Source organism: Atractosteus spatula, chromosome 6 (assembly GCF_055471065.1).
Source record: "Atractosteus spatula isolate fAtrSpa1 chromosome 6, fAtrSpa1.hap1, whole genome shotgun sequence".
NCBI classification, from domain to species: Eukaryota; Metazoa; Chordata; class Actinopteri; order Semionotiformes; family Lepisosteidae; genus Atractosteus; species Atractosteus spatula.
Genome location: NC_142711.1, coordinates 5,976,003 through 6,000,708, shown reverse-complemented (window position 1 = coordinate 6,000,708; position 24,706 = coordinate 5,976,003). Strand labels below are relative to the sequence as shown.

At 42.0% G+C, this 24,706-nt stretch overlaps 1 protein-coding gene across 3 annotated transcripts in view; it reads left to right on the top strand.

The window, feature by feature from the left end:
- Positions 1-24,706, top strand: part of LOC148831730 (rho GTPase-activating protein 21-like) — a 108,550-nt gene extending 83,844 nt beyond the window's left edge. The window contains exons 3-19 of one of the 3 annotated variants that reach the window (XM_088918262.1): positions 5,236-5,382; positions 5,541-5,643; positions 5,732-5,777; positions 8,128-8,253; positions 10,895-11,197; positions 11,543-11,607; positions 11,696-11,838; positions 13,099-13,241; positions 13,682-13,840; positions 13,958-14,036; positions 14,515-14,588; positions 14,672-14,761; positions 15,025-15,150; positions 15,241-15,282; positions 16,396-16,531; positions 19,034-19,065; positions 20,294-24,706. In XM_088918262.1, the coding sequence (XP_088774388.1) occupies positions 5,236-5,382; positions 5,541-5,643; positions 5,732-5,777; positions 8,128-8,253; positions 10,895-11,197; positions 11,543-11,607; positions 11,696-11,838; positions 13,099-13,241; positions 13,682-13,840; positions 13,958-14,036; positions 14,515-14,588; positions 14,672-14,761; positions 15,025-15,150; positions 15,241-15,282; positions 16,396-16,531; positions 19,034-19,065; positions 20,294-22,030 (3,551 nt within the window). In that variant the 3' untranslated portion in view covers positions 22,031-24,706. The remainder of the gene's footprint in view (positions 1-5,235; positions 5,383-5,540; positions 5,644-5,731; positions 5,778-8,127; positions 8,254-10,894; positions 11,198-11,542; positions 11,608-11,695; positions 11,839-13,098; positions 13,242-13,681; positions 13,841-13,957; positions 14,037-14,514; positions 14,589-14,671; positions 14,762-15,024; positions 15,151-15,240; positions 15,283-16,395; positions 16,532-19,033; positions 19,066-20,293) is intronic. The other 2 variants (XM_088918261.1, XM_088918260.1) reach the window with 2 other exon arrangements.

Below are 24,706 nucleotides of genomic sequence, written 5' to 3'. Positions count from 1 at the left end.
ACTTGGTCCATTACTACCCCTAAATACACCAGCTGCTTCTCATTTTTAAGACCTCGGTCTGTCTGTGCTCTGTCTGGGTTAGATTTGAGACGATTGTGCGGTTTATAATCTGGTACCTCGTTCAGTGCCCTTTCAAGGATTTCTGTATCCGAGTTCTTCTGCTGTGTCAGGATGCAAAGATAAGCAGCATTCATGAGACACTGACATATGGAAAACAGGACCTGATTGTTGATTGGCTTACTGCTTTCAGTCAGTCTGTGTTTGTGGAGAGCGGTCTACCCTTCCTGATCATTTAGTTCCAGCCTCTGTTCTGCAAGCAGCCTTGAGATCGTGCAGTGTTGGGCTCAATCATCTGCCCAACCAGAATCAACAGTACAGTGTTTGGTGAGTGAAAATAATAAGAATCTAGCTTCTATAGCAAAGTTTTTGTTGTGTGTTGAAGTAGATTAGTAGTTGAGCTGTGCATGACTATGCAGGTCTGAAACCCCATTGGCCTGATGTCAATTTTAAATCTTCCAAAAGTGCTACTCATTCCAAGATTAGTAAAAACAGATCACAAGACTGTTACTGTCCAGTTTTCACTAATTACTGGTGTATCACATTAATGTCTGTAAAGCCTGCATAACCACTAGAACACCCTTGCAAAATCCAATAATAGTAATCCAAATGAAAATGTCCCAAGAATGTGAATTAAACAGTGACCACATGCAAAAGAGTGAACAGAGGCATTTCCATACCTTTAAAACTATTTCAGACCTGTGGCCTTAGTTTAGTTATGCGATGCTACTACTGGATTGATCTGTGTTCAAAGTTAGAGCTTTCATGCTGCAGAATGAGCCTGGTGATCTGTTCATACAGTATATAGTAACATAAGCCCAAGAAAATGTTAGTATCATTTCAAGACTGTAGTCTTGCGTCACTCCTTTTAACGTGAAGGTGGTGGTTTGCCTGTTCACATTTAACCTCGTAGGCTGTGCAGGATGACTTGTTTTTTCATTTAGCTTTAGAGTGATCAGGCAGTTGTCACGTAGCTGCCAAGCTTTCGGGGAAGCTGACTCCCGGTTGATTCATCATAATGCAGTGGTCATGTCCAGGCGGTAGAACAGTATGGTTCTTGCTGCCTTCTGGGCTTTTTGCGTATATCAAATGCTTCCATGTTGTGCAGTCGCAGGGTTTGCTGGGATTACGGTGATAATACAAGAGTGCATTGACAGACAGACCTGAAGTTTTTTTTTTCTACTGTCATAGGCAGAAAGCTTTGCAACTCCCTGCAATACTTGCAAGAGAATGCAAAACATTGACAGCATCATGAATCCCTTTGAAAGCAGTGCTTTGCAAGTCTTGCAGTCCCATGATAACGTACCTTTTGTGCCGTATTGGAATCGGTTGCACTACAATGCTACATTTTCTGCGGGTGTGCAGTGGGATGCAGTATTGTTAAAGCCGGTGATCATAAACGGTTTTTAAAACTAAAATGGCATCCCCGATTTGGAGCGTATTTATTACCTCTCGTCTCCTGGCTGTGGGACCTGTGGCCTCACTCCGGGGCGAATGAGGACGCCCCTGACCTGCCTGCTCTTACACCTTCCGCTGTGTCAGAGGCTCCGCAGCCCAGTGCTCTGATCGGTGGAGTGGCGGGGGGCTGCTGAGCGAGCACTGCCATGTTATGCCACCCTGCCGACAGCGGGCCTGTGCCTGTTGGAGAATCCCGGTCAGGGTCAAGTCCTGACGGGACCTGGGCTCAGACTGCTGCACGCAGAGTCACCGAGCACCGTCTGCGCTTGTGTGAGCCCCCGGGGAGCCCCCCTCGCGCCCCGCTCTTCCTCGCCGTGCACGTCTCGCAGCATCTTCCTTCTTCCTTCAAACGTCCGGTGGGTTGTAATGTACTGTATACCACCTGAAAGATCTTCGGTTTTATGGAATGCCGTGAGAAATGATGTGAATGTTTTTGCTACGCAAATGAATTGTCAGCCATTCATAAATCCCTGTCTTATGGTAATGGAGACGTGTTAATTTATGGGAAAATACAGCTGTGAGATTTCAGAGCTGTGGAGAACTTGCAGGAACTTGAATGGGACCTTCCCTGAGCATTAGAGTTAGACACTCTGAGTCAGCTTCTCTGCTGACGCCATCTACTGTATAGTGGCACTGGCCTAGAGCTGATCAGGTTTGTTCGTGCCATTTTTTAACAATTTGAATTTTAGAGCTTTTTGAATCATTTGTCATGGTCAAATTTTCTTAGAGTTGCACCCCTGCTCCTGTGTAGATACTGTGCTATTGAATGCAAAACCAGCTTTTTAAATAACTTTATTCAGATGGGAGATTTTCTTTTTGGTTCCCTGTAATTCTATAGAGCAAGAAAAACTACTCACAACTTAAGTTTAGAATCACTAGAAATTATAACTTAAATTAACAAATGACAAGGTTTAAAACATAGGTTCCGAAGTGTGAATAATTGAGGGTATCTGAGTAACAACAGAAGATGAGAGATCAGCATACAGGGCATATAATACAAGTCAAGTATGAAACTGTAACCCTGACGCGTCTTAAAGATCTGAGTGAGATTTCAACAAGTGGAAAATAAATAGTGGAAGAGTAAAATTGTGAATAGATATTGATAATAGCCTAGATCTGTTGAAAGCTGCATTTAAATTGAACAGGACACCCAGCAGGTGCAGACAAAGGCATCTCACAGAACTCATGCAGCACAATTCCAAACCCACGCTCTGTTGGTCCACGTGCAAAGAAGAACAAACCAGTATTTGAGAAGTTGGCACATCTCAATGGGCTGTTTGAAGAGGCCCTGCATAAGCAATAAGCTCGATGTCCAGTATCATGTTAAGTCAGAATAGCCAATGTAAAGCACAGAACTGCCTCTGTTCGCCGTTTGTGCATAGGTTGACAGAAAAACTAACATTTCCCCAGTTGGAGTCTGTGAGTAAGGATGGACTTGGGTGGAATATTTTCCTTCTGGAATTTCTCCCTGGGTAATTCGTCTTCACACAAATGCTGCTGCTGGAAGAATCCCGGCTGCAGACGAGGGAAGGATCGTTGTGGCGATGCTTGGTGAGCCCAGGGGCTTTGCTGGACATGAGATGCCTGACCTGTGTGGACTGCGATCAGCTCTATGAGCATTTAGTTGAAGAGCCACTTGGTAGGTCGCTGTAGCAGCTGATTAACATATCACTGACTCGCTTGATTCTGAACATTCAGGGTAAGAGAGTGAGAAACAAAAACTAGGGCAGCAGCTTAATTTTAGAACCAAAACCCCCATGGCAGCACTCTGGAAGTTCAAAAAGAGCTGCGCACTGGGGCATTTCAGGAAGGAGTTTGAAAAAATGTAGAACATTCCTGTTTTTAAGAAGGGGGACAGGGCAAAAATAAAAAATGTCCTCATTCAGTACAGGCTCTGTGGATTGTTCTGTGGGAATTGAAGTTTTGTTGAAGAATACAAAAAAACTTTTTATTCTAGGGTCTTGTTCATAAGATGGTATATGAAGTAATGTTATTGGCTCATTTTGAACCTATTTAACTTAATGTAGACATGCCTTTGAAGTGTGTGATCAACAGGTTACTTGCTTTTGTTCTGAGGCAGGCCTTTCTTTGTGTAGATAGGGGAATAGTATGTGCTTGTTCCTTATGTGAAAGAAAAGGGCAAGTAATCTCACAGACAGAAAGCCAGACATCGCTGATATAGCTGGGTTACTTATTAATCATCAGTCATCTGTGTGTTCAGCATTTCCTTGCACAGCTTTGGACCATGTGCACTAATTGGACAGGGAGCGTCCAACCCTGTGTGAATAAACATCTCTCCACCTGAAGCAGCTCATGCTGAATTAGGTTCATCTGTGAGGCTTGACGTTTCACGGCCTCTCGTCAGCTGATGGCGCAACGACGCATGCAAGTCCAATAGCCGTGACGAAAGACTGAAAGGAAACGTTGTGAAAGCTGCCCCTTCTTTTCTTTTCAATCGTGACACCTTTGGCTTTGTGATTTTTCTTTTTGTGCGTGTGAATTACTCAGGCCTGCAGCTGTTAGGTCATCTGATAAGTCAGATGAGCACTTCAGTTTGGGAAATGAAGTGTCGCTACTTGCTGTTTGCTTGGAACAAGTCTCCAAAATAAAAGGGAGTGTCAGACCGGATCTCTCATATTTGCTCCCTTACGGCTACTTGATGTGCTTTTTCTTGAGTAGCAAGATGCCAAAGCAGGAATCCTTAGGTTCAGGCCAGGTGCTGCCTTGCTTCGATTCTTCTGAGCCTTAAGGCATCATTTTACAGTTGTTTAGTAAGATTCACAACCAGTTTTAAAAAATAAAAGTAGTAAAAGTTTTTATGTTGTGTATAGTTTTCGGTGTCTTTGGGTTTGGATAGGAGCTATATAAATAAGTTATTATCCATCAAAGTACCTTTTATAAAGCAACTTGCATTTCAGATATTAAAAATAACTGGTGACGGAGCTGTAGCAGTTACTGTAAGGATTTGAAAACTTACACTGAGATTTCTTCCATGTGCTATAGACGAATAGAAAGTTTTAAAGGAGACAAAAGTTTCAGCATGTTGAAAATTTACAGTACACTGCTTATTGTTGTTGTTGTACCTGATCAGTAAGCATGTGAATGTGCAGTGTTACAGTGGTTAAATGTCTCAATTTTTTAATGTTGTAATATAAAGGATAATATATTATTTTGGCCTTTGAGACTTCAATTAAAATCATTTATAATTCTAACCTCAGGTGCATGGTTTGTAAAATAAGTTATCAGAGCAAAATGACAGACTGACTTATTATAAGCCTACTTTATTTTTTCCACCCTTGAACTTAATTTATTGATTTCTTTGGAAAACCAAATATGCTTATCTCGAACTAATAGTTTTTTCTTCATGAGGCACTGATCATTTTATAATCGAGTACTTGAAAACAATTTCCTTTGTGGTAAGTTTATTAAATATTAAATATCCCATGTTTGCAACTGAGTGATAGTGGAGACTGGTTTGTTTTTCAGCATTGATCTCAGTAGTATTCTGATCAGTGGATTTTATTTCATACGTTTTCAACAGTTACTTGTGCAGTTAACACGCAGTAATGGAGAGCGAACCTCATTGTCCACAGGGAAGTGCGGCCCCCTGCAGTACTTGTAAAGGGTGTCTCAGCCGCGGCAAAGCAAACAGAGCAGGTCGTGTTGGCATGACGTGTTGACCGCAGTCAGTAACCCCTTGCGTGTGTTGCGTTGTTCCAGATGAGCCTTCCAGCCCCAGCGTTGACCATGACGTCGCACACATTCCAGCTTCTGCTGTGATTTCCGTCGCACCAGCCATAACTACAATCCCCCCCAGCCCAACCTCTCCATCTCCTGTCATTCGGCGCCAGCTGTCTCATGACCAAGGTAAGGGCTGGACTCCACCTGGGTTTGTGTCGTGTGCTGGGTTGGCATTGATGTACGTGACGTGGCATTGCTCACATGACATTCTCCTGCACTCTCTGGCAGCTGTAATGAAGTCGTTTGCATCTTCTTTTTTTTTGTTCTTTAATCTTCGCCTGAAGATTCTCTTAGGATCACTATTCTGGAGTCTCAGTCTGGTACGAAAACAGAGCGATCAAAATCGTACGATGAAGGATTGGATAATTACAGAGAAGAAGGAAGATCGTAAGTTGGCTTTTTCCCCGTTATTTTTTTTGTTCCTAAGAAGGGATATTGCAGGTATCTAATTGAATGTTATTTCTACCCTTGCTAGAAGATCATCCATTAAACACGTGTCCAGTCTGAAGGGAATTAAAAAGGTGAGTCAAACAGTTCAAGTCAGTATTGTCCTGAGTCAAGTGTTTCATCAGGATGAAAGCCACTTTCTGATTTGAATATTAAGATAAATTGTATTTGTGAGTGTGTTTTGAAAAACGTGCTGAAAGTCTTTTGTCCCATTTCCCCGTCCTTTCTCCACGCGTAGCTAAGCTAGATATCTTACAGGAGCTGTGTGCAGTCATCATTATATGCACAAGGCAGTTATCGGATACCTGCCTGTGCTTGTACAGTCAGCCTACATGGGTTTGAAATCAGCATGCCCTGTAAAATATCAAGCTTGTCCTTTTTGTTTGCCAATAAATACATGTATAATAATTTCTACTATAACAAGCATAGATATAGAATGTTAGTGTTGGATAGGACAACATTTTTTTTTTCATGTTGTCACACCCTGATAACTTTATTTCAAGAGTTGCACATTGATATTCTTGGTTTTTTTTTGTTCCACACAAGCCACATAGTTATTATAATCGTTTAATTCACTGCGTAATAAACTATCACAGGTGATTCACTGGTAGGTGCACCTTAAGTGAAGTGAATATTTTGCATAAGTCCTTGAAGCCATTAAGAGCCCATGTCTTAAGAGATTTATCTTAGTTGTTTGACTACTCAAGTTAGAACAAACATCAGGAGACACTCAGTCTTCCAGAAACTGAGCTCAACACCCCTGATTTATACTTTCGAACACTGTGTGAAGAAGACCGCAAGTTCCTTCTGTACTTATTCGTGTAAAAAAAAGGCCGGTGAGTGCAAACAAACACATTATCCCGAGCCACACATTGTTCTGGCAGTTTCTGCTTTCTGCACTTATTTAAGCAAAAAAAATATTCAACTTCAATTTTTTCAAGATGTTCTTGTTGTTTAAAAGAAGGATCCCCAAGCCCGTTGCTTCTTTTGGGATTTTTCTGCTTCAGGTCACCATTATGGCTTTTATTGCCTTTTCTCAAAGTAACAAATATTCAAAGATTTAAAATCTCTAAATTTTAGATTTCACCCTTGTCCTAAATCTAAATCTATATTTTTAGTTCATATTCAAATTCTATGTCCTAAATTTATATCATTCATTAAGGCTACAGCAGTTCCCAAAGCATGAATGAGGTGACAAAACAAAAGCAGAAACTCGAAGCTCTGGTGTTTGAAACCTGAAGTGTGTAATTTAAGGTATTCATGTCCCCTGAAAGTAGAGACATGGCCTCTGGAATAATAAGCTGTCTGTATGAATGAAGCAAGTCTCTGAGTTGAAAGGAGGAACAGAGTTGCATTTAAACCTTTCAGTTAAGGTGAATACAGCATGAAGACCATCAAAGCTGCTTCTGTTCATTTCAGTCATCTGGAGAAAGGGGGTATTGTGTTTTTGTCCTATACCTCAGTGTTGTTCTTGACTTCAAAGCACAGGTAATGTGTGTTTAGAAAAGATCTACACATCTGTAAACTGTACGGCTCCCTTATAATGTAATAGTGGGGTTGATGCCTTAGTGATAAGGTTAATCACTATAACCCTTAAAGTAAAAGTATAAAGAGAGATTAAATGGTCAGGGGAATGAAGTGGATTTAGCATTGCTGTATGGTATGTAGCTACTGTATATGCACCTAAAAACCACGAGGCTCTTAAAGGCATAGTCTCCCTCATTCAGCCCTGGAGGATAAAGATGTCATACCATGGTGCCCAGCTCTCCTTTAAATCACTCTTGTAGTCAAACCCAACAGTTTAAACAGTAGTAGTTTGCAGTGTGCTGGTATTACAGTGTAATAAAGTTGTACCTCTTATTATTTTTCTTCTCCTTTTATACCACAAAAATTCAAGAAACATGTTACGAAGGGAAGAGGAGAGCTTGTTACTTGTTTAAAAATGTCTGTTGCCTGTATCCCTGTGAATATCGTGGGTTTTCAGCTGTTGAATGCCTATGAGCCTATGAGGCACAGCTTTTTGCAACAATCAATCAATCAAAGTTTATTTGTCAAATGCACAACAATACAGCGTGCAGCAGTAGTTGGTGGCAATGAAATGAAAATCCCCCCTCCTGCTGCTCTTCCGCTGGGACTGCCTCTGCCTATGACGGGCCCAAGCTGCCGCCCCGCGCGGGCCTGAGGGCTCAGGAGGAGCAGAGTCACGCTTCTCAAGTGGCCAGAGAGCTGCGAGGAGGAGGTCCAGCCGAAGGCCGGAGAGATTCGCTGTACAGCACGTCTTCTAGTATGTAATAAGTGCCGCTGTGCAGGCAGGCAAGCAAGATGGGCAGCATGTCACTGGTAAAGAAGTGTTTCCCCTGTGGAGATGATGTTGCTTCAGGTTTCTTCGTCTGTAGGAATTGTAACAGTTGTTTTCGTGTTTAGGCTGTGGACGGCCAGAAGTCTTCTGAAGATTCAGGGTCGAGAAGAGATTCTTCCTCTGATGTTTTTAGTGATGCGACTAAGGAAGGGTGGCTTCATTTCCGCCAGCTGTCCACAGACAAGAGCAAGGTAAGAGCCTTTTCTGAACGTGCAGCTCCAAGCTCTGTAGGGCACAGGCTCTTGAGTGGGAGAGAAATCCTGGCTTAAGTCCTGGGAAAGAGGAAGAGATCTGAAACCCATTGCTTTTAAACATTTAACACAGAAATTAAAGGATGTGGATATTAACAATATTAGTTTTTCTGAACTCCATTGCTATAAGAATTTGTAAAAGCTGACTTGCCGAACATAAGTTGATCAGCCTGTAATAAACAGTAATGGTTGAATTATTTTTGACTTTCCCTTCAGAAACATTAAAGAGAGGGAGGTTTTTAAACGTTCTCTCTAAATGGTTTCAGATCTTTCCTAATAGGTGATGGAAGTGTTTCCTCCAGAGCATGGCAGTCTGGCCTTGGAGTGGCAGTGTCTCTAACTGTTCTGTAGGTCCCTTTAAAACAGCAGCACCTCGAGCTGGCAAAAGCTGTTCTTTTGGTACATAAGAGCTGAGTTGTATGACAAACCTGAAGGGACGGGTTCTCCAAGACAAGAAGTGGACAGCCCTGCTCTGAATCTTGCAGTTAGGATAAGTTTGTCCTTCTCTGGGTAAATGTCCTGAGACCAAGGCAGAAAAACACGATTTACAGTTTTACTAATTGGGTTTAATCAGTCCTTTCAATGGTAATGGAGATATAGCTCCCATTTTTTGTAAGTTTTGGTAAGGCAAGTATTTTACAACTTTTTTTAACCTTGTAGTAATACTTTTTTGGACTGAAAAGTGTGCTGTACATCCTTCTCATACATGTAGTAAAAAGATTAGCATCCTTGTCATTTGCTAAGGTAGAACAATACAATGTTAGTTATGCCAAGGCGATGTCCATTGTCAAACTCCAGTATCTAGTTATTTTGCTTTCATTAGAAGTGTTTTGGTTACATCCATATTTCCTGCAGCTTTACTGCTTGTTTATGTTCTTGAACATGTTTTTTTTTGTTAATTCCATTTTATGATCCTTTCATAAGCTTGTATTACAGAAAAACTTGCAGTTTGTCTGTATTCATTCTGCTTTATTCAGAAATATCTCAAGTGCCCAGACCAGCTAATCAGCTCCCACAGAAATGTTTTTTGTACTGTTTCCAAATAACCTTAAAACTAGTGTAATTGTAAGTTTGCTAAATAACATCCTTTTATTCATAGTTCTCTAGAGAATGTAAATCAGAATTTTTCTGTACCCACACACTTGCTTTTGCAGTTTTTATTTGCTTCACAGTACAGCAGTGGGCATGGTGGCTTGTGCTGTAGTTACATACTGTCACCCAAGGGAAACTAGTTGAAAACTGTTCAACAGCAGATGAATGCATTTAAACACTGGCAACCTGTTACTTGTTAATGCACTGGATTAAGTCTGCTGAACCTGTGGCCCCTCCAGGCTGTTATACTGGTGTACTTCAACTCAACCAGTGCCTTAATTATTAAATCAAGTTGGTTGTCAATTTATCAATTATGAATTAAACCAAGGACCAAATTATAGTGATGCATTTTGCAAGAGTCAGAGTAGCTCTGCAAAAGATTAAAAGATGTTGCCACCTTATAGACCAACTTAATTTTGTGTAGCAAATATCCCCTTGTAAACTGTCATATTTGAAGTCTTGAGGGAAAAGGTCCTTTCAGAGAAATGTGATCTAAAGGGCGAGTTTTCTGAAAACGTGCTTCTTTATGTATCGGTGAAAGATTTTTTAAAATTTCTACAAATGTACAGTTTTCCCTTTTCCCCTGATGTTTTTTTGCAGTAAGTTTCCTGCAAATTAGAAGCAATGTTCAAACGCCACTTTCTATAAAATGAAATTGAAGTGATCTACAGTGCACAAACATATTAGCCGTGATGCACTGCTCCAGACAGGTTAACTCTTTGCTAACCAAGATCGTCCTTTACTGAGACTGATGCAGGTCGGGCGAAGTAGATCAGTGAGATGGGGGGGGGGTCCGCATATCCTCTCCTACTGTGCAACCCTTGAACGAGTCATTTTGTGAAAGTACTTGAAATTATGAATGTAGAAACTCGCGGAAATAGAGGTTTTTATTGTACTTTTTTTTTTAAAGGCAGCTTCTTGATAAAAATTGGAAATTCTAGGCTTTTATTGGAAATAATAAACAATCTTAGACTTAAAAATAGTCTCCTCTTTTTGCTTCATTGTGAATAGTGAACAATTATATCCACATTGCTTCATGAGAAATGCAGTAGTGGAAATTGTAAGGAAAGAAGAGATGCTTCTCTGTATAAGGAGTTCTGAGGGACTTGAACAAGCTACTCAGCCATGTTGTTGAAACAAATACCATGATCTGCTTCTCGAAATGTCTGGGTGCGATTCTCACATCAGTCAGATCAGCTGCACACCAAACCCCGTAGGTGTGCCAAATGGCCTTCTCTTGTCTGAAGACTTCATGCAAGTATGAAGCACTTGACATGTCCAGAAATGAGTTTATTGGATGTTTTCTGTAGACCTAACAAATGAAAAATTGAATTTTTGTTTGTAGAAAGTGTTTTTATTTTTATTGAAATTTCTCATTTAACACCTTTGACATTTTGCCCCCAGTGTTCTGTCTTGTCGCACAGTGGTGACCTCGTTTGGAAAGGACATTTTAAACTTGGCCGCGTCTTTCCTTTTCTGTGTTCGGCAGCGCGTGGGAGGCGGTATCCGCCCGTGGAAGCAGATGTACACGGTGCTGCGAGGTCCCTCGCTGTGCCTCTACAAGGACAAGAAGGAGGCGCTGGCGCACGGCTCTTCCCAGGCCGAGGAGGAGCTGCAGCAGCCCATCAGCATCAGGGCCTGCCTGATCGACATCTCCTACAGCGACACCAAGCGCAAGAATGTGTTCCGCCTCACCACCTCCGACTGCGAGTACCTCTTCCAGGCCGAGGACCGGGAAGACATGCTCTCCTGGATACGGGTCATTCAGGAGAACAGTAACCTGGATGAAGAGGTGGGCAGGCCTGCGCAGAACGTGCTCCTGCGTTTCATGAACACAGAAGTAAAAATGTTATTTCTGTGCAAATCCCTGAATGTTTGCTTTCTTTTACTGATACTGATGAGCCTAGCACAGTACACGACGTAGTTGTCTTACACATTCGCAAGGGAATTGTGCTGGGAAAATGTGCATGTTCTCTGTCGTAACATGTTGTAGTACATGAGGTTAAAGAATGTTACTACTTTCCCTAAGGGTTTTTTAATGTTATCCAAGTACATAAAATGAGATTTGTTGGGTTTTTTTTTCGATTTACCAAAATGAGGTTTTAGGAGTTCACCCAGGCATTGTGGTTTGTTTTAGAACGCGGCCGTTACCAGTCGAGATCTAATAAGCCGGAAGATAAAGGAGTACAACACGATGATGAGGTGAGTGCTCCGAAGGGGCCTGTCGGAAACCCCGTGCTCACTGTCCTTCTCCCATCGTGCACGGCTGACACTTCCACCCGTCTCCCAGCTCGCCGAGCAGCAGGACGGAGCCCTCGCCGAAGCCGTCCCGGCAGTCCATCCGGCAGGCTTTCCTGGGAGGCAAGGGGGATCCCAAGGCCCAGAGCCCGCACTCGCCGAAGCAGGATTCCGAAAGAAAGCCTCTCCATAAAGGTAGTGACCCCGTAACTTCGCGTGGTGCAGTGGAGCTCTTCCCTCATCCTCCTGATTTTCTCTGGAATACGTGATCTTCTGTTTCTGGACCAGCTCCAAAGCAGCAATACCTCATAAAGTCAAGAAATTAAATAGCGTTTCTCATCCCAGAAGGCTTGTTAATAATATGCTGACCATATTTGTATGCGGTATTATAAACGAGGTCCTGCAGGCATTATACCACTTTGAGATGACATTCCTTGCTTAAACATCTACACTTTTTTAGTGTAAATCCTCACATTCTTCACTTTCTTACAGCTTTTTTATGAGCATTTGTGAATATGCACCCAAACCATGCGCTCCACAGCATTACAGAACTGCTAGAACTACTCAGGGATGTGGAGTTCTTTATGGTTGGTGCCTTATGTGCACTTATCCATTTATCAACAGCATGGTGAAGGATAATTAATCGGCCCAGATCACGTTTTCCCACTGCTTGAGAAATCATTTCTGGTGCTCTTTGCACCACTGTCCTCATAGACTTGTGTCGTCAGGTGCGATGAGTAGTTTGTGCACTGCAACCCGACTATGGTAGGTATCCTGCTCTGTGGTATTCTGTGCAGTTTTTGATGAAACCGGCAGCTCGGGCCCCAGGTTGAAATTTGAAGTCGTTTGACCTGTATATGCTTGCCTGTTTTGCCTCTCGCGTTGAATTAATGCACGGATTATCACGATCATGGGGTTTGTGCTTCATGCCTGCTGTTATCCTTTGCCGATGACCATTGCTCATGAAGCTTCAGCAAGTTGAGCTCTCTGGGACACTGATTCTTCGGCCAAATGCTCCCCAACAATCACCCCTCTTTCGAAGTAAATGAGGTCATAATTACAGGATAAAGGGAGGTGGTGTGAGCTGGTTGCAAGGGAACAAGCAGCGCTTAATCCAGGCTGCAAAATGGAGAGGAGAAATACAATGTTTAGGCTGTTGAGCCTTCTTCAGGTGTGAGCTCGCAGTTGAAACGTGATATTAAATCCTTCTATGGAGACCATTTGTACTTTAGAAAATTAAAAATTATGCAATAAAAGCAATTGTTGTGTTGCATGATCTGTTGAGATTGTGGGCTGTGAAAGTGTTGCAGATGGCTGAGCTTTTGGGAGTCTTGCAAGGACTTCTTGTTTAGTGTTTGGTGCCTTTGTAGAACTGGTCATTTTTATCTGTAAATGCCATTTTAATTTTCTTGAGCTTTTTTGTAGTAGAAAATGTAATACTATTACTTTTTCCAGAGGACAGCAGTCCACCAAAGGATAAGGGAACCTGGAGGAAAGGCATTCCTGGGCTAATGAGGAAACCTTTTGAAAAGAAGACTGCGGCTGGGGTGACTTTTGGAGTTCGACTGGACGACTGCCCACCTGCTCAAACAAACAAAGTAAGACACAGTTCACTGTTACAACTTTACTAATTTTCAGGTTGCTACAAGGCTTTTTTTTTTACTTGTTTAACTCAAGAAGTCAACAGAAAATGCATTGTATTAATAAAATTTGACCAAATGAATTCAGATGGGTATGACCAAAGGGATGCTTGATGCATGATGCTTCAGATGAAGGAACTTATAAGGGCATACTGTGTGTCCTGAGTCCCCTTTACAAATTACATGTTTCTGGAGCTGATTTGAGTCCTTAGTCTGTTAGCGTTTTTGTCATCCACCTTTGTGCCCCTGATCTTTCATTTCTTTAAGATGTCCCAGGTGACATGAAAAAGGTGAATTTTTCCCCCTCCTGCTCTTGTGAACGGATTCTGCTTGACTCAGTGCATGTAAAGCGTGTAAGGGTTTGTGTGCGTGACCACGCGGCGTCCTTTGTGTTCCAGTTCGTGCCGTTAATCGTGGAGATCTGCTGCAAGCTGGTGGAGGAGAGGGGTCTGGAGTACACAGGTATTTATCGTGTTCCAGGCAACAACTCTGCCATCTCCAGCATGCAGGAGGAGCTCAATAACAAGGGCATGAGCGACATCGACGTGCAGGACGATGTGAGTGTGCTCCTCCGGCCCGTTTCCTACTCGTCCCCGAACGGCGCGTTTCTGCACGGGGGCTCAGGTCAACTCACCCCACTCTCTCTCTCTCTCTCTCTCTCTCGACTTGGGCAGAAATGGCGGGATCTGAATGTGATCAGCAGCTTGCTAAAATCCTTTTTCCGAAAACTTCCAGAGCCTCTCTTCACAAATGGTGAGAGCATGCAGCTTCCTGATTTATAGAATTTGCAATTCATAGGTCATTTCAGTCTGATTTATTGATTTGGGTACGAGTTGGGTAAGAGTTGAAGTGTCTTTCAGGTAGTATTTTTGACTCACTTGAAAAAGCTCATTTAACTGTGCATTGCAGTTTAAGCTATAAGCATTGCTGGGATTTTTTCATGTATTTGTAAGAATATTTTTTTGATTGGCGACAGCCAAGTCTAAGACTATAAGACAGGAGAGAGGAGGACATTTGGCTTGTCTAGGATCATGCAATTAAAAAGCATCATGAAGTCTTTTCTGTGAATGTATATATGTAGTTGTAGGTATTTTGTCAGATGATTCCTCCCAGAAGTGACAGCATTAATGACTTCCTGCTTGTAATCTGTTGTAAAGCCCACCATCTAGTGGGTGTTTTGGGTACTTCATCGTTTTTTGGATTGTCTGTTCATGATCTTTTCTTCTTCTAGAGAAATACGCCGATTTCATAGATGCCAACAGAACTGAAGACGCAGTTGAGAGGTTGAAAATACTGAAAAGACTGGTATGTGGCACTACAGCAGTGGCCGTATTGTTTTATGCATAATTGATTTAGGCAGAGCCCATTGAAACCCCTTTCTTTTATAGCTTCACGAGCTGCCAGACCACCATTACGAGACTCTGAAGTTCCTCTCTGCACATCTCAAAACTGTGGCCGAAAACTCAGAAAAAAACAAGGTAAAGTAATGCGAAGGACAGTTCTCAAGAGAATATATTGAAAATGTAACTAAGCAGTGATTGTGGTGCCGTATTGTTTGCATTTCTTACACTATATTAAGAATAAAATGTAAAAATGAAGAATAACTGGTGAAGAACATTTTTAAGGGAGAAATGTAAGAGTTTATTTTTCCACTGCTCGCTAATATGGATTGATTGATGGCTTGAACCAGACACCCCTGTGTGTCCATGTGCAGTACTGAACACTTTTCCTTGTGTTATAGATGGAGCCGCGGAACCTTGCAATAGTTTTTGGCCCAACCCTGGTCAGAACGTCTGAGGACAACATGACTCACATGGTGACTCACATGCCTGACCAGTACAAAATAGTGGAGACACTAATTCAGCATGTATGTCTTCAGAGTTGTGGTGTCATCTGTTTATTTTGTTTGTTTAAATCCAGCAGATTGTGAAGATGCCTTTTCTTTTCTCTGTTTCAGTATGATTGGTTTTTCACAGAAGGAGCCAACGAAGACCCACGGGTGTGTATGGCTGAGAAGTATAATATGCGCAGCTGCTTTCTTTCATTCCTGCGCTTCATTGTGGCGGAACAACCTGCTTAACAGCTCTAAAAGGCCTTTATGAAGAAGGATTTTTGTGTAGCTGAAGATAGTTTCGTGTGTTTGACATCAGTTTAGGGTGGAAGAATCGGACGACTCTCTGGTGAAACATTCTAGTTAGAAAAATGTATAGTAGTGGCATGAATCTGCTTGATGAACTGATACTGCTGGTGCAGGCTTCCTGGTATATTTTTAATCTTGTATGCCAGTCAGTTCATTGAAACACGAGTCAATGACATCCTCTCAGCCTCTTTTGTGCTATAAAAATGATTTCCCATTCCTTATGTGCTGTACGCTTCAGATTTATTCATAGCCCAGATAAAGTACGTAACTTTACAAATAACGTAACAGATTTATAGAATTCATTATATTTTGTGTAAAAAAAAAATCTAAAATTTATTCTGCAGCTTTATTTGCATTGCACAGGAGCAAAGTCGTTAATCATAAATTAAGTCCAGACAACATGAGGGTCCTATTTATTCACCCCCCTGTAGTTAGAATTTAAATCAATTGTAGTGTTGCTGTAGCATTGAAGACACTGCCTGTAATGAGCTATGAGGATCTTGTGTTTCTTGAGAATTACTCTGGGGTCCTGGGATGCCAGTCTCTACCCAGGACAGCCCCCCCAGTCACATTTCACTGTGCTGGTTTTCAGCACTTACTTTATATCCCAAAGATGCCAGTTTGTGTTGGAGCTCTCCAGCTGCTGCCTTTAGATTTACAGTACAGCTGCCTCCCAGACCAATTGTTTCCTTCTCCAGACAGGAGAAGCAAGTTTTTTAAGAAGCAAGTGGCAATATCCAATCTTTAACTTATTCTTTTACAACGGTTCTGTTTTGTTCTTGGCTCATTGGGTGAATAAATTAATCTGCAATGCACCGTATATAATCAAAACTAAGATGCTGGGGTCTCGGATTATGCTAGTGTTGACATATCCATTGTCTCAGAATCGTCTGTTTGTGATCTCCTCTGGGAAGAGCATCTTTTTGGGACTCCGCCCTGAAGGCTCACTGCCTCCTCTCTCTCCAATTGTAGACCCCAGTCCGTGAGGAGAATACAGTTGAGTCTCAGCCAGTGCCAAACATAGATCATTTGCTCCCCAACATTGGGAGGACTGGCACTTCTCCAGGAGATGTATCAGGTAACTGGCCTGCACCAGATGATCTGTGGGGTGGGTTAACAACGACGTCTTTATTGCATTTACAACCGTAAGCTGAATGACCTTTGAAAGAGCAATGAAAGATTGTGGAAGTGATTGCTTAGAACGGAAGTGTGTAAAAATAGTAGGGCTATTATATTAATGCTGAGTAATGTAGTGTAATCCTCAGAATGATAGCCACATTCATTTGCTTTTCATTAAAGTATTTCTTGTAAAATGAAAAAAGCTTTCAAAGCATTTGTCAGTCTCTGAAGGGCAAACTATTTTGACTTTTGTATAATGTAGCCATCTGGTAAGAGTCCATTTGAAAATAAATGGAAAAAATGGTTAAAATAGTTTGTTCTTGTTGTGTAGAATTTGATTTATTTTTACCATTTTATTTAAAACGAGCAGACTTTTGATTTGATTATTTTAATTTGATTTTTGTTTCCTCCTGCACATTTCATTGGTCTTCCTGTCCTTTTCCTTAGTTTGATTTTCATAGGCTTTTTTTTTTCTTTCAATACTCTTTTGAGTGTGATCCTGCCTACTGTTGCACTAACCCGGCATGTTCTTTCCCAAAAAAAATCTGATCCCTTTGTCTCTAGTTTTTCTTGTTGAGTGTTTGAAGGGCTTTCCAGCATTTACACATACTGATCTTGAAACAGGCCAAGTGGGAGGAGTCTATCACACGGTGATGTCACTGATGGATTCTGTTATGTCACTGATGGACAGCTGGAACTGTAGGAAGAAGGAGGATTGTTGCCCCCAATGTAGCTGCCTAGTCTGCAGAAACCCCCGTTTCTTGTAAATCCAAAAACAAAACAATTATTGTCATCCGTGGTGTACATTTACTTTTAAGAATATTTCCAACAGACCAATGCTACTTTCTGAAAGTGTTTCTGCTGTTTCTTATTATTTCTGAAGCAGACCCTGAGGAGAAATAGCATGGTATGGTGCGCCAGTTTTGTAATAGTCGTGTAGCATTAAAAAAACCATGTGTCTCAAGGGGTGTGGTGCCGGGGCTGAGCTTGCTTCCAATGAAGGAAAAATACAAACGAAACCAATTTGATAAAGCAAAAGTTTTAATTGTGTGAAGCAAACACACAAATCTGGAACGAATCTTGATCTGTGCCTTGGAGGGTCTTCGTTTCCCCCCTCCTGTCGACGCCTCTCTTAGCTAGCCCCTTTCTGCCCCCTGTCATGTCTGGCCTCCGTTCCTCATATCCGCTCTGTAGTCTTCATCCTGCATCTCACACCACAGCTCCACAACCCTTCACCGTTCGAAATGGGGCCGCAGCAGCTGGGAATAGGAATATCGTGTTGGTGAAGCCTTTTTAGGAATCTCGGTTTTATTTGCTTCAAACCAGGGATCGGTTGTCGTTCAGAACACGACTCGTGCCTGGTGTTGCCCTAAATAAAACTTGAGGCCTTTTTTAAAGGCGTATCGAACATTTTGTAAGAAACCATCATGTTTATGTTCAGGCTAAATGAGAAACCTTCATGCTAATAATTCTAACCTTAGCTGCAGTTAGTTTAAAACATAATAGGCAAATAAATCGCTTTGCTCGCCTCGATTGTTAAATGCAGACACATGTTTCAGTTCCGTAAATGTCTTCAGGCCTTTCATAATATAACTGGTCTTCAAAATGTAAAGGGCAGTAGTAAAATTCCAGTTCCAACTTTTCTTTAAAGAGCATGGTGTTGTAGTTGTCATGAACATTGTGCATCATTAACTCAAACATAGCCAGTGATATTTCCATTTTTAAAACTTGCATTGTATAGACATTTTCTCACGTTTCACATCACATAATCAAGCCATATCATGAATTACATGTTAAAGTAGATTGTCACTGGCATTTTAGTTTGAAGAGCAAGGAAAGCAAAGGTTTCCTTTTCTATATACAAACGGGGGTTTTGAAATTGTATCGAAGAAATTGAAATTTCCTTTTGCTTTTGGATCATGTGGATAGATTTTCCATGTTTGCTCTTCAGCAGGCACACTCAATCACACATTGTACACGTACCAAATGTTTTGTATACCTGTATTTGCAAGTGGAAATTATGAATGGCCTGCTGGTGAATTCATCATACACACCACACACTTGAACTTATGGTTATCTGAAAATGGGGGAAAGGGGCACTTCAAATTCAAATGTGAGGTTAAAAATTTAAGCCGATTTTTGCTTCATAGCTTCTTTGAGTTGGGAAAGAATGCCAATGCTAGTGAATGCAATTCTTTTAAGTGTAAAGCAATGCTTGTAAAATAATGCATGATCTGCTTTCTGTCTTGGAGAACAGGGTTCCCTTTCCATTATTCTCATCGAACAGGTTCCTCTCACAAATCACAGCATTCTCGTTCATGGCGGTGGCTTTCTGTGGTGCTTTCATCTCTGTGAGCTCTGACTGTTCGACATCTTCTGATCTTTCTCTGTTGCATTGTGGACGTGTGGATCTGTCTTTCTCAGTTTCATTTAAGTTGAAAAATTCAGGTGGTGAATATTTGGCTGATTGTGTTTGTTCTGTCCATTTCAGATTCAGCCACTAGTGACTCTGCAAAATCAAAGGTGAGCTTCTGCATTTGCTGGTTGAGTGTTGATCTTTTACACAAAAGGCTGACATTAGTTGTAATTGTACAGGTAAGAGATCTGCGTACACACCTGTTTAGCCTGACTTTCCAGGGTCGATGGAATATCAGATTGCCAACCACAGTGGGACACATCATGTGTTATGATTTTAATAATGGCCTCTTTGCAGCAAATTAATTTCAAGGAGTAAAAAGTCTTACGATAAACAGAGCCTGTACTTTGGATCATTGGATCATTAGCTTGCTCACTGGATGTGACTGTAGATGTGCCGGAACATAAATTCTGTTTTCGTAAAAATTGTCCTATGACAACTGGAAAAAATATTAAAACACAAAAAGTGCATTATTTCCACGAATATATATTATCAGAATTTCGAATGTGAAAAGTGAATTAGTAACACCAGATTTTGTTTCTGTAGTTGCCTCCATGTCTGTTCCCTCTCTGGTGTGAATGGATAACACCACTACAAATACTTTGTAGACGTGCATCACGTTTTTTGTGAAACCCTTATGGCTTAGTCTTAAAATGGTGTGAAGTTAATATCATTGAAGAGGGAGGACTGAATTTAATTGTCGAGCTGGAACGATATCTTTGTTTTTTTGTTTCAGGCCCATTATGTTGTGTACTTGAACTTAAGCCATTCTGTTTTTATGGGATGAGAATATTTGTGCAGAATGTTTAAAACGCGTTTGGGCTCTGTTACTTGAAATATTCTGTTTTTTTTCCATCTTTGAACTGTTCTTGCATTTTGTCTTATGTTAAGAACTGATATAAAGGGTGAAATTAAGCACCGTTCTCTTAATATGGGCAGCAGTATGAAGTAGTGGTTAAGGCTCTGGACCAAGGTGTGGTGGGTTCAGATTCCTGTGGGGTTGCTGCTGCACTGTGTTCTTGAGCAAGGTACTTCACTCACATTGCTGCAGTCAATGTCCTGCTGTGCAAACGGGTCTCCAGGTCAGCGTTGTAAATGAGAACCTGATCTCCTAGACTTGCCTGGTTAAAGGATTACGCAGCTTGTGACTTGCTTGACCGATCCTTGGAGAAGAAATAGGTGCCATATATCTCAACTGTGATGACCTAGATGTTGATTTTCTCAATAAAAGATGGAATTCTTTTAGCCACTACTTAGCTTAATGTAGGCGTTCAAGGGATTTGAGCTCCTGCTGATGTGTAACTAGGAATTAACCTCAAGTTCTTTCTTTCACAGGGGTCTTGGGGATCTGGAAAGGATCAGTACAGCAGAGAACTGCTGGTGTCCTCTATTTTTGCTGCCGCAAGCCGTAAAAGGAAGAAACAGAAGGAGAAGCCACAGCCAAGCAGTTCAGATGATGACCTGGACAATGTGTTTCTGCAGAAGGAGCCTTCAAGGCAGAACCATGACACCGTGTGGTCTAAGGATGGCAGTGCAGAAGCAGGGAAAGAGACTGGCGCATCAAACCAAAAAGGATGGACAAAAGAGACTCAGGATGACAAAGAACAGAATAAAAGTTTGGATTTGAGGACCAAGGCCAAAAAGGACCACAGAAACTCGTTTTTCTTGAAAGAGAAAGCGTCCTCTGCACAGCCCTCTCCTTCCCCTTCTCCCAGCCCAAAGCGCACCAGCTCTCCCAGCCCTAGTTTTCGAATGCAGCAAGGTGGCAAATCCTCTCTCTCTGACCCCCCTTCGCAGTTTGATGATGCCGTGTCAGACTTGGGGACAATGAACAGCACAAGTTCCCAGGCCTCTATCCATAGGGCACGGCCTAAAAAATGGACAACCCCTGACATCAAAGGCAATGAGTCCATTGCGGCAGAGATCAGCTCCATCACCTCAGATTATTCTACCACCTCATCCATGACATACCTAACGGGCATGGAGTCCAGCATGCTGAGCCCTGAGGTCCAGTCGGTAGCAGAAAGTAAAGGAGACGAGGCAGATGATGAGCGGAGTGAGCTTATCAGTGACGGAAGACCGATGGAGACGGACAGCGAGAGCGACTTTTCCGTGTTTGCATCGTGCTCGGCTCCAGAGAGGATTCTGCGAGAGTCCCTCCAAGATAAAGCACAGCAATGTCGTAGAGGGTCCAACGGGAGCGAGCCTGTGGGCACCGAGGGAAGTACCGCACTCAAGTTAGACGGCTGGCAAGTCTTTCCATCTCAGAAGCTGATGGAGAGCGACGTGCTCTACAGGAAAAAAACGATCCATCAGAAAACCGACAGCGAGTCTTCAGCTGAGGGAAAGAGCGATAGGGAGTCGAACAGGCTGTCGCGGGTCCTGGAGGTGATGAAGAAGGGAAAGTCAACTGGGAGCCTGAGCTCCTCAGCCAGGAGCGAGTCGGAAAAGCAGGAGCCGGCCTGGCGTTTGAAGATTACAGAGCGGTTAAAATTTCGGCTGAAGACCTCGGCGGATGACATGTTTGGAATCGGACCGCCGAAGGCCAGGTCGCCCGAGACGCGCAAGAAGAAGAGCATCAAGCGCAGGCACACGATGGGCGGGCAGCGGGATTTTGCCGAGCTGGCCGTCATGAATGACTGGAGGGGCCGCGAGCAGGGAGGGGGCGATCTGGAGTCGGAGCTGTCCGCGGTGGACCGCTTGAAGCCCAAGTGCCACTCGCAGGACTTCTCCATCAGGGACTGGATTGCGCGGGAGCGCTGCCGCTTCAGCAACCCCGAAGTCGACGCGGACTCGGCAAAGGAGCCACGGGCAGCCGCCAGAGACGACGAAGGCCCCTCCAAGTCGACGACGCCTTTCTCCGCCCAGGATGATGCCGAGGGCCCCGGTGGTTTAACCGCGATCAGTAGGCCTCCCCCCTCCGCGTCGCCCGGCCCCCGCACAGCCGAGCAGCCGAACGGCGACAGCCTTCAGAGCAAGAGCAAAACGAGCCTCAGCCTCTCGGCGGACGCACACCCGCACAAGTTATCTGGCGCCCATGTTGTAAGGTCACGGTTCTATCAGTATCTGTAAAGCCGCGAGGAATGAGTGCGCGCGCGAGCGAGTGTGTGCGTATGTGTACATGTACACTCCAGATCTGAATCATAGGACACCAGGAAATGTTACTGTAATACAGTGAAAGGAAGGATTGGCAGTACGTGTTGGTAATGTCTTGGCCTTCATGAGAGAGAGACATGATGGTTTGCTGGTATTTTGTGAAGGGACATGAAAGCCCCCCCCCTTCTGTTGCCTCCCATCAGTGTGTTAACAGGGACAGCTGCACATACACAAGGCGTGCTGTTACTTGATGCGAAAGGTTAGCAGTGTGTTGCGACCTACCTACTTCCCCATGTGAACCTAATCATTTCCCAAAGCACTTTTTGTTTTTGCACAGTACGCTGTTGCTTTGTCTCGGTTTCATCTTCTGCAAATCTCAGCAGGGTTCAGGTCAGCTGGAGGTCAGTGCCTTTTTGTCACGTTGAAAAAAATTTCACCCGCAATGCACCTTCTTGGGGGTGTTGCGTGATGTCGAAGAGTGGGATTAATTATATATTATATGGTTCCTTTAGGAACCTACCTACTCTATTTGATTTACATTTTTTGCACTATTATAAATAAAACACCCCCATTTTTCTGTGCTGCCACCTCTAGTATTTTATGTGCTCTAGAATGTTAATTTTGTTTAATCATTTTAAACTTCAGCAGAAGGCAGTTTGTTTTGAATATTTGCAGTTGAATGTTCTAGATATTCATGATTTTCTCGTCTGAGCAGTAATGAGAAGGCACTTCTATTGCTGTTGTACGAGTTTGTGGAAGCTGTCTCTTTGATGGGAAATACAAATCAACATGAACACACCATAGGAAACAATTTGGCTTTGCTCACCTAATGATTAGTTTCCATTTTTGTATTTTTCATCGTTAAAGGAAACTCTTGAGTTTGCCTTGTAGTTTCCCTCATAGCAATCCCTTTTTCAAAGATCCATGATCATTGTCTTGTATCTCCTTTCACGGAGCCATCAAAGTTGTACTCTTTTGCTCTACTCTCATAAGGCTTCAAAGAGTTTTAAGAGCCAGCAGATGCGTTTCCTGCCTTGCCAATCCTGGCTCGTCCCAGTTTTTCTCATCTCAATTAGTTCTGCTCCATAAAATTTTGAGAGGAATACAAATGCCACAACAGGAGCAGTAAAATGTTACTTCAGCATTCAAGTCTGATGTTTCTTTTGATTAGTTATCAAACTTCTGCTAATGTTTTTTTTGTTGAGTTTCCTTGAATTTCTGTAACATTTGCGGGTGTCCTTGTAAATTTGACAGTGTATGTGTATATATACACACTGTGTATATGCTGAGAAGCACTAAAAAACACAAATGCTGTTGGTTTCCAATACTCATTTGTTGCCTTTTTAATGTGACTCTGCATATATAATATGGGTTACTGTGCAAGTTTTTTTTTTATATAAGGATATAACAGAACTTGGTAAATACCTGAAATTTCATACACTGTCTTGTTTTTAGCGACATCATGGCTTTGAAGCAAAAATGAATTTGGCCTTCTGCTCATTTTGTCATACCCCAGTAATGCTGGAAGACCACAAGGGCTTCAAGTCATTGGGTATTTATTTTATTACTTTAAAAACTACAGGCTATAGGTGTCTTAAGTATTACTGATGATTTGTTTGCTTATATTATAGTAGACATTTACAGAAGCAAGACAAAAGTTCCATTCTTCCTACAGTAACCCTATGAAGAATGTATATGCTTGCTGAAATATTGATTAAATCTAGTTGCTTGTTATAATTCTTAAACTGTAAATATTTCTGTACTTGAACTGTGTCTTATTTTTGTTCAGCCTGCTTATGGGCTGGTTTCTGTGCTGTGTACTGTGGAAACCCTTTGCAGTGCATTGTAACAGCCAGACACTCTGTGCTAGTACAATAAAAATAAACGTTTTTATATGACTGTGTAACAAAATGAGTACTGAACAACACTTCTGATGCAATATGCTCTGTGTTGTGTTGCAGTTATATTACCATTGCATTGTCAGTTTCTGGTAACAGATTGCAAAAACCAGATTTTAAATCCCATTTATCCAAGAAGAAAGTGCCTCATTGAATTGGTTTTGGGTTAGTTAGGGTGCCATATTGTCTTTTGTTAAAATATTTAAAATGTACTGTGAATGACTGAATTTTATCTACAACTCATGAAATAATTTTACAGATCTAAATACAGGCAGATTTGAGCTTCCATTCTTTAGGCATTCCAGTTGGGTCTTGAAAGTGTTTTATATATTCAGATTTTTAATTTTTTTTGTTTTTAATGGGACTTGAAATGTATGTATTTCTGTAAAATAAGTAACTTAAATGTATATATTTCATGTTTAGTTTTTTTTTTCCAAACGGATTTGATAAGTGTTGTAACATAGGCATGTAGATACTGGACCCTGGAAAAACTGGTTAAGTTTTTTCATCTCTGAAACTGCATGAAAAAATGTTTCATGAAACTGGACATTGTATCATGCCTGTGTACAGTTATACAGGGGTCTAACCCCTAAAAACACTGGAAATAAAAATCTTTGTGATTTCATTCGTGTGGTGGTGGTGTTGTAAAGATGCAGGTATGAAGATATACACTGCGTAGGAGTTTATGAAGTTTTTATTTTTGTAAGTGTCTGCAATGCAGGAAATAAAGGTGGATTTTGTTGTTAATGAAAAA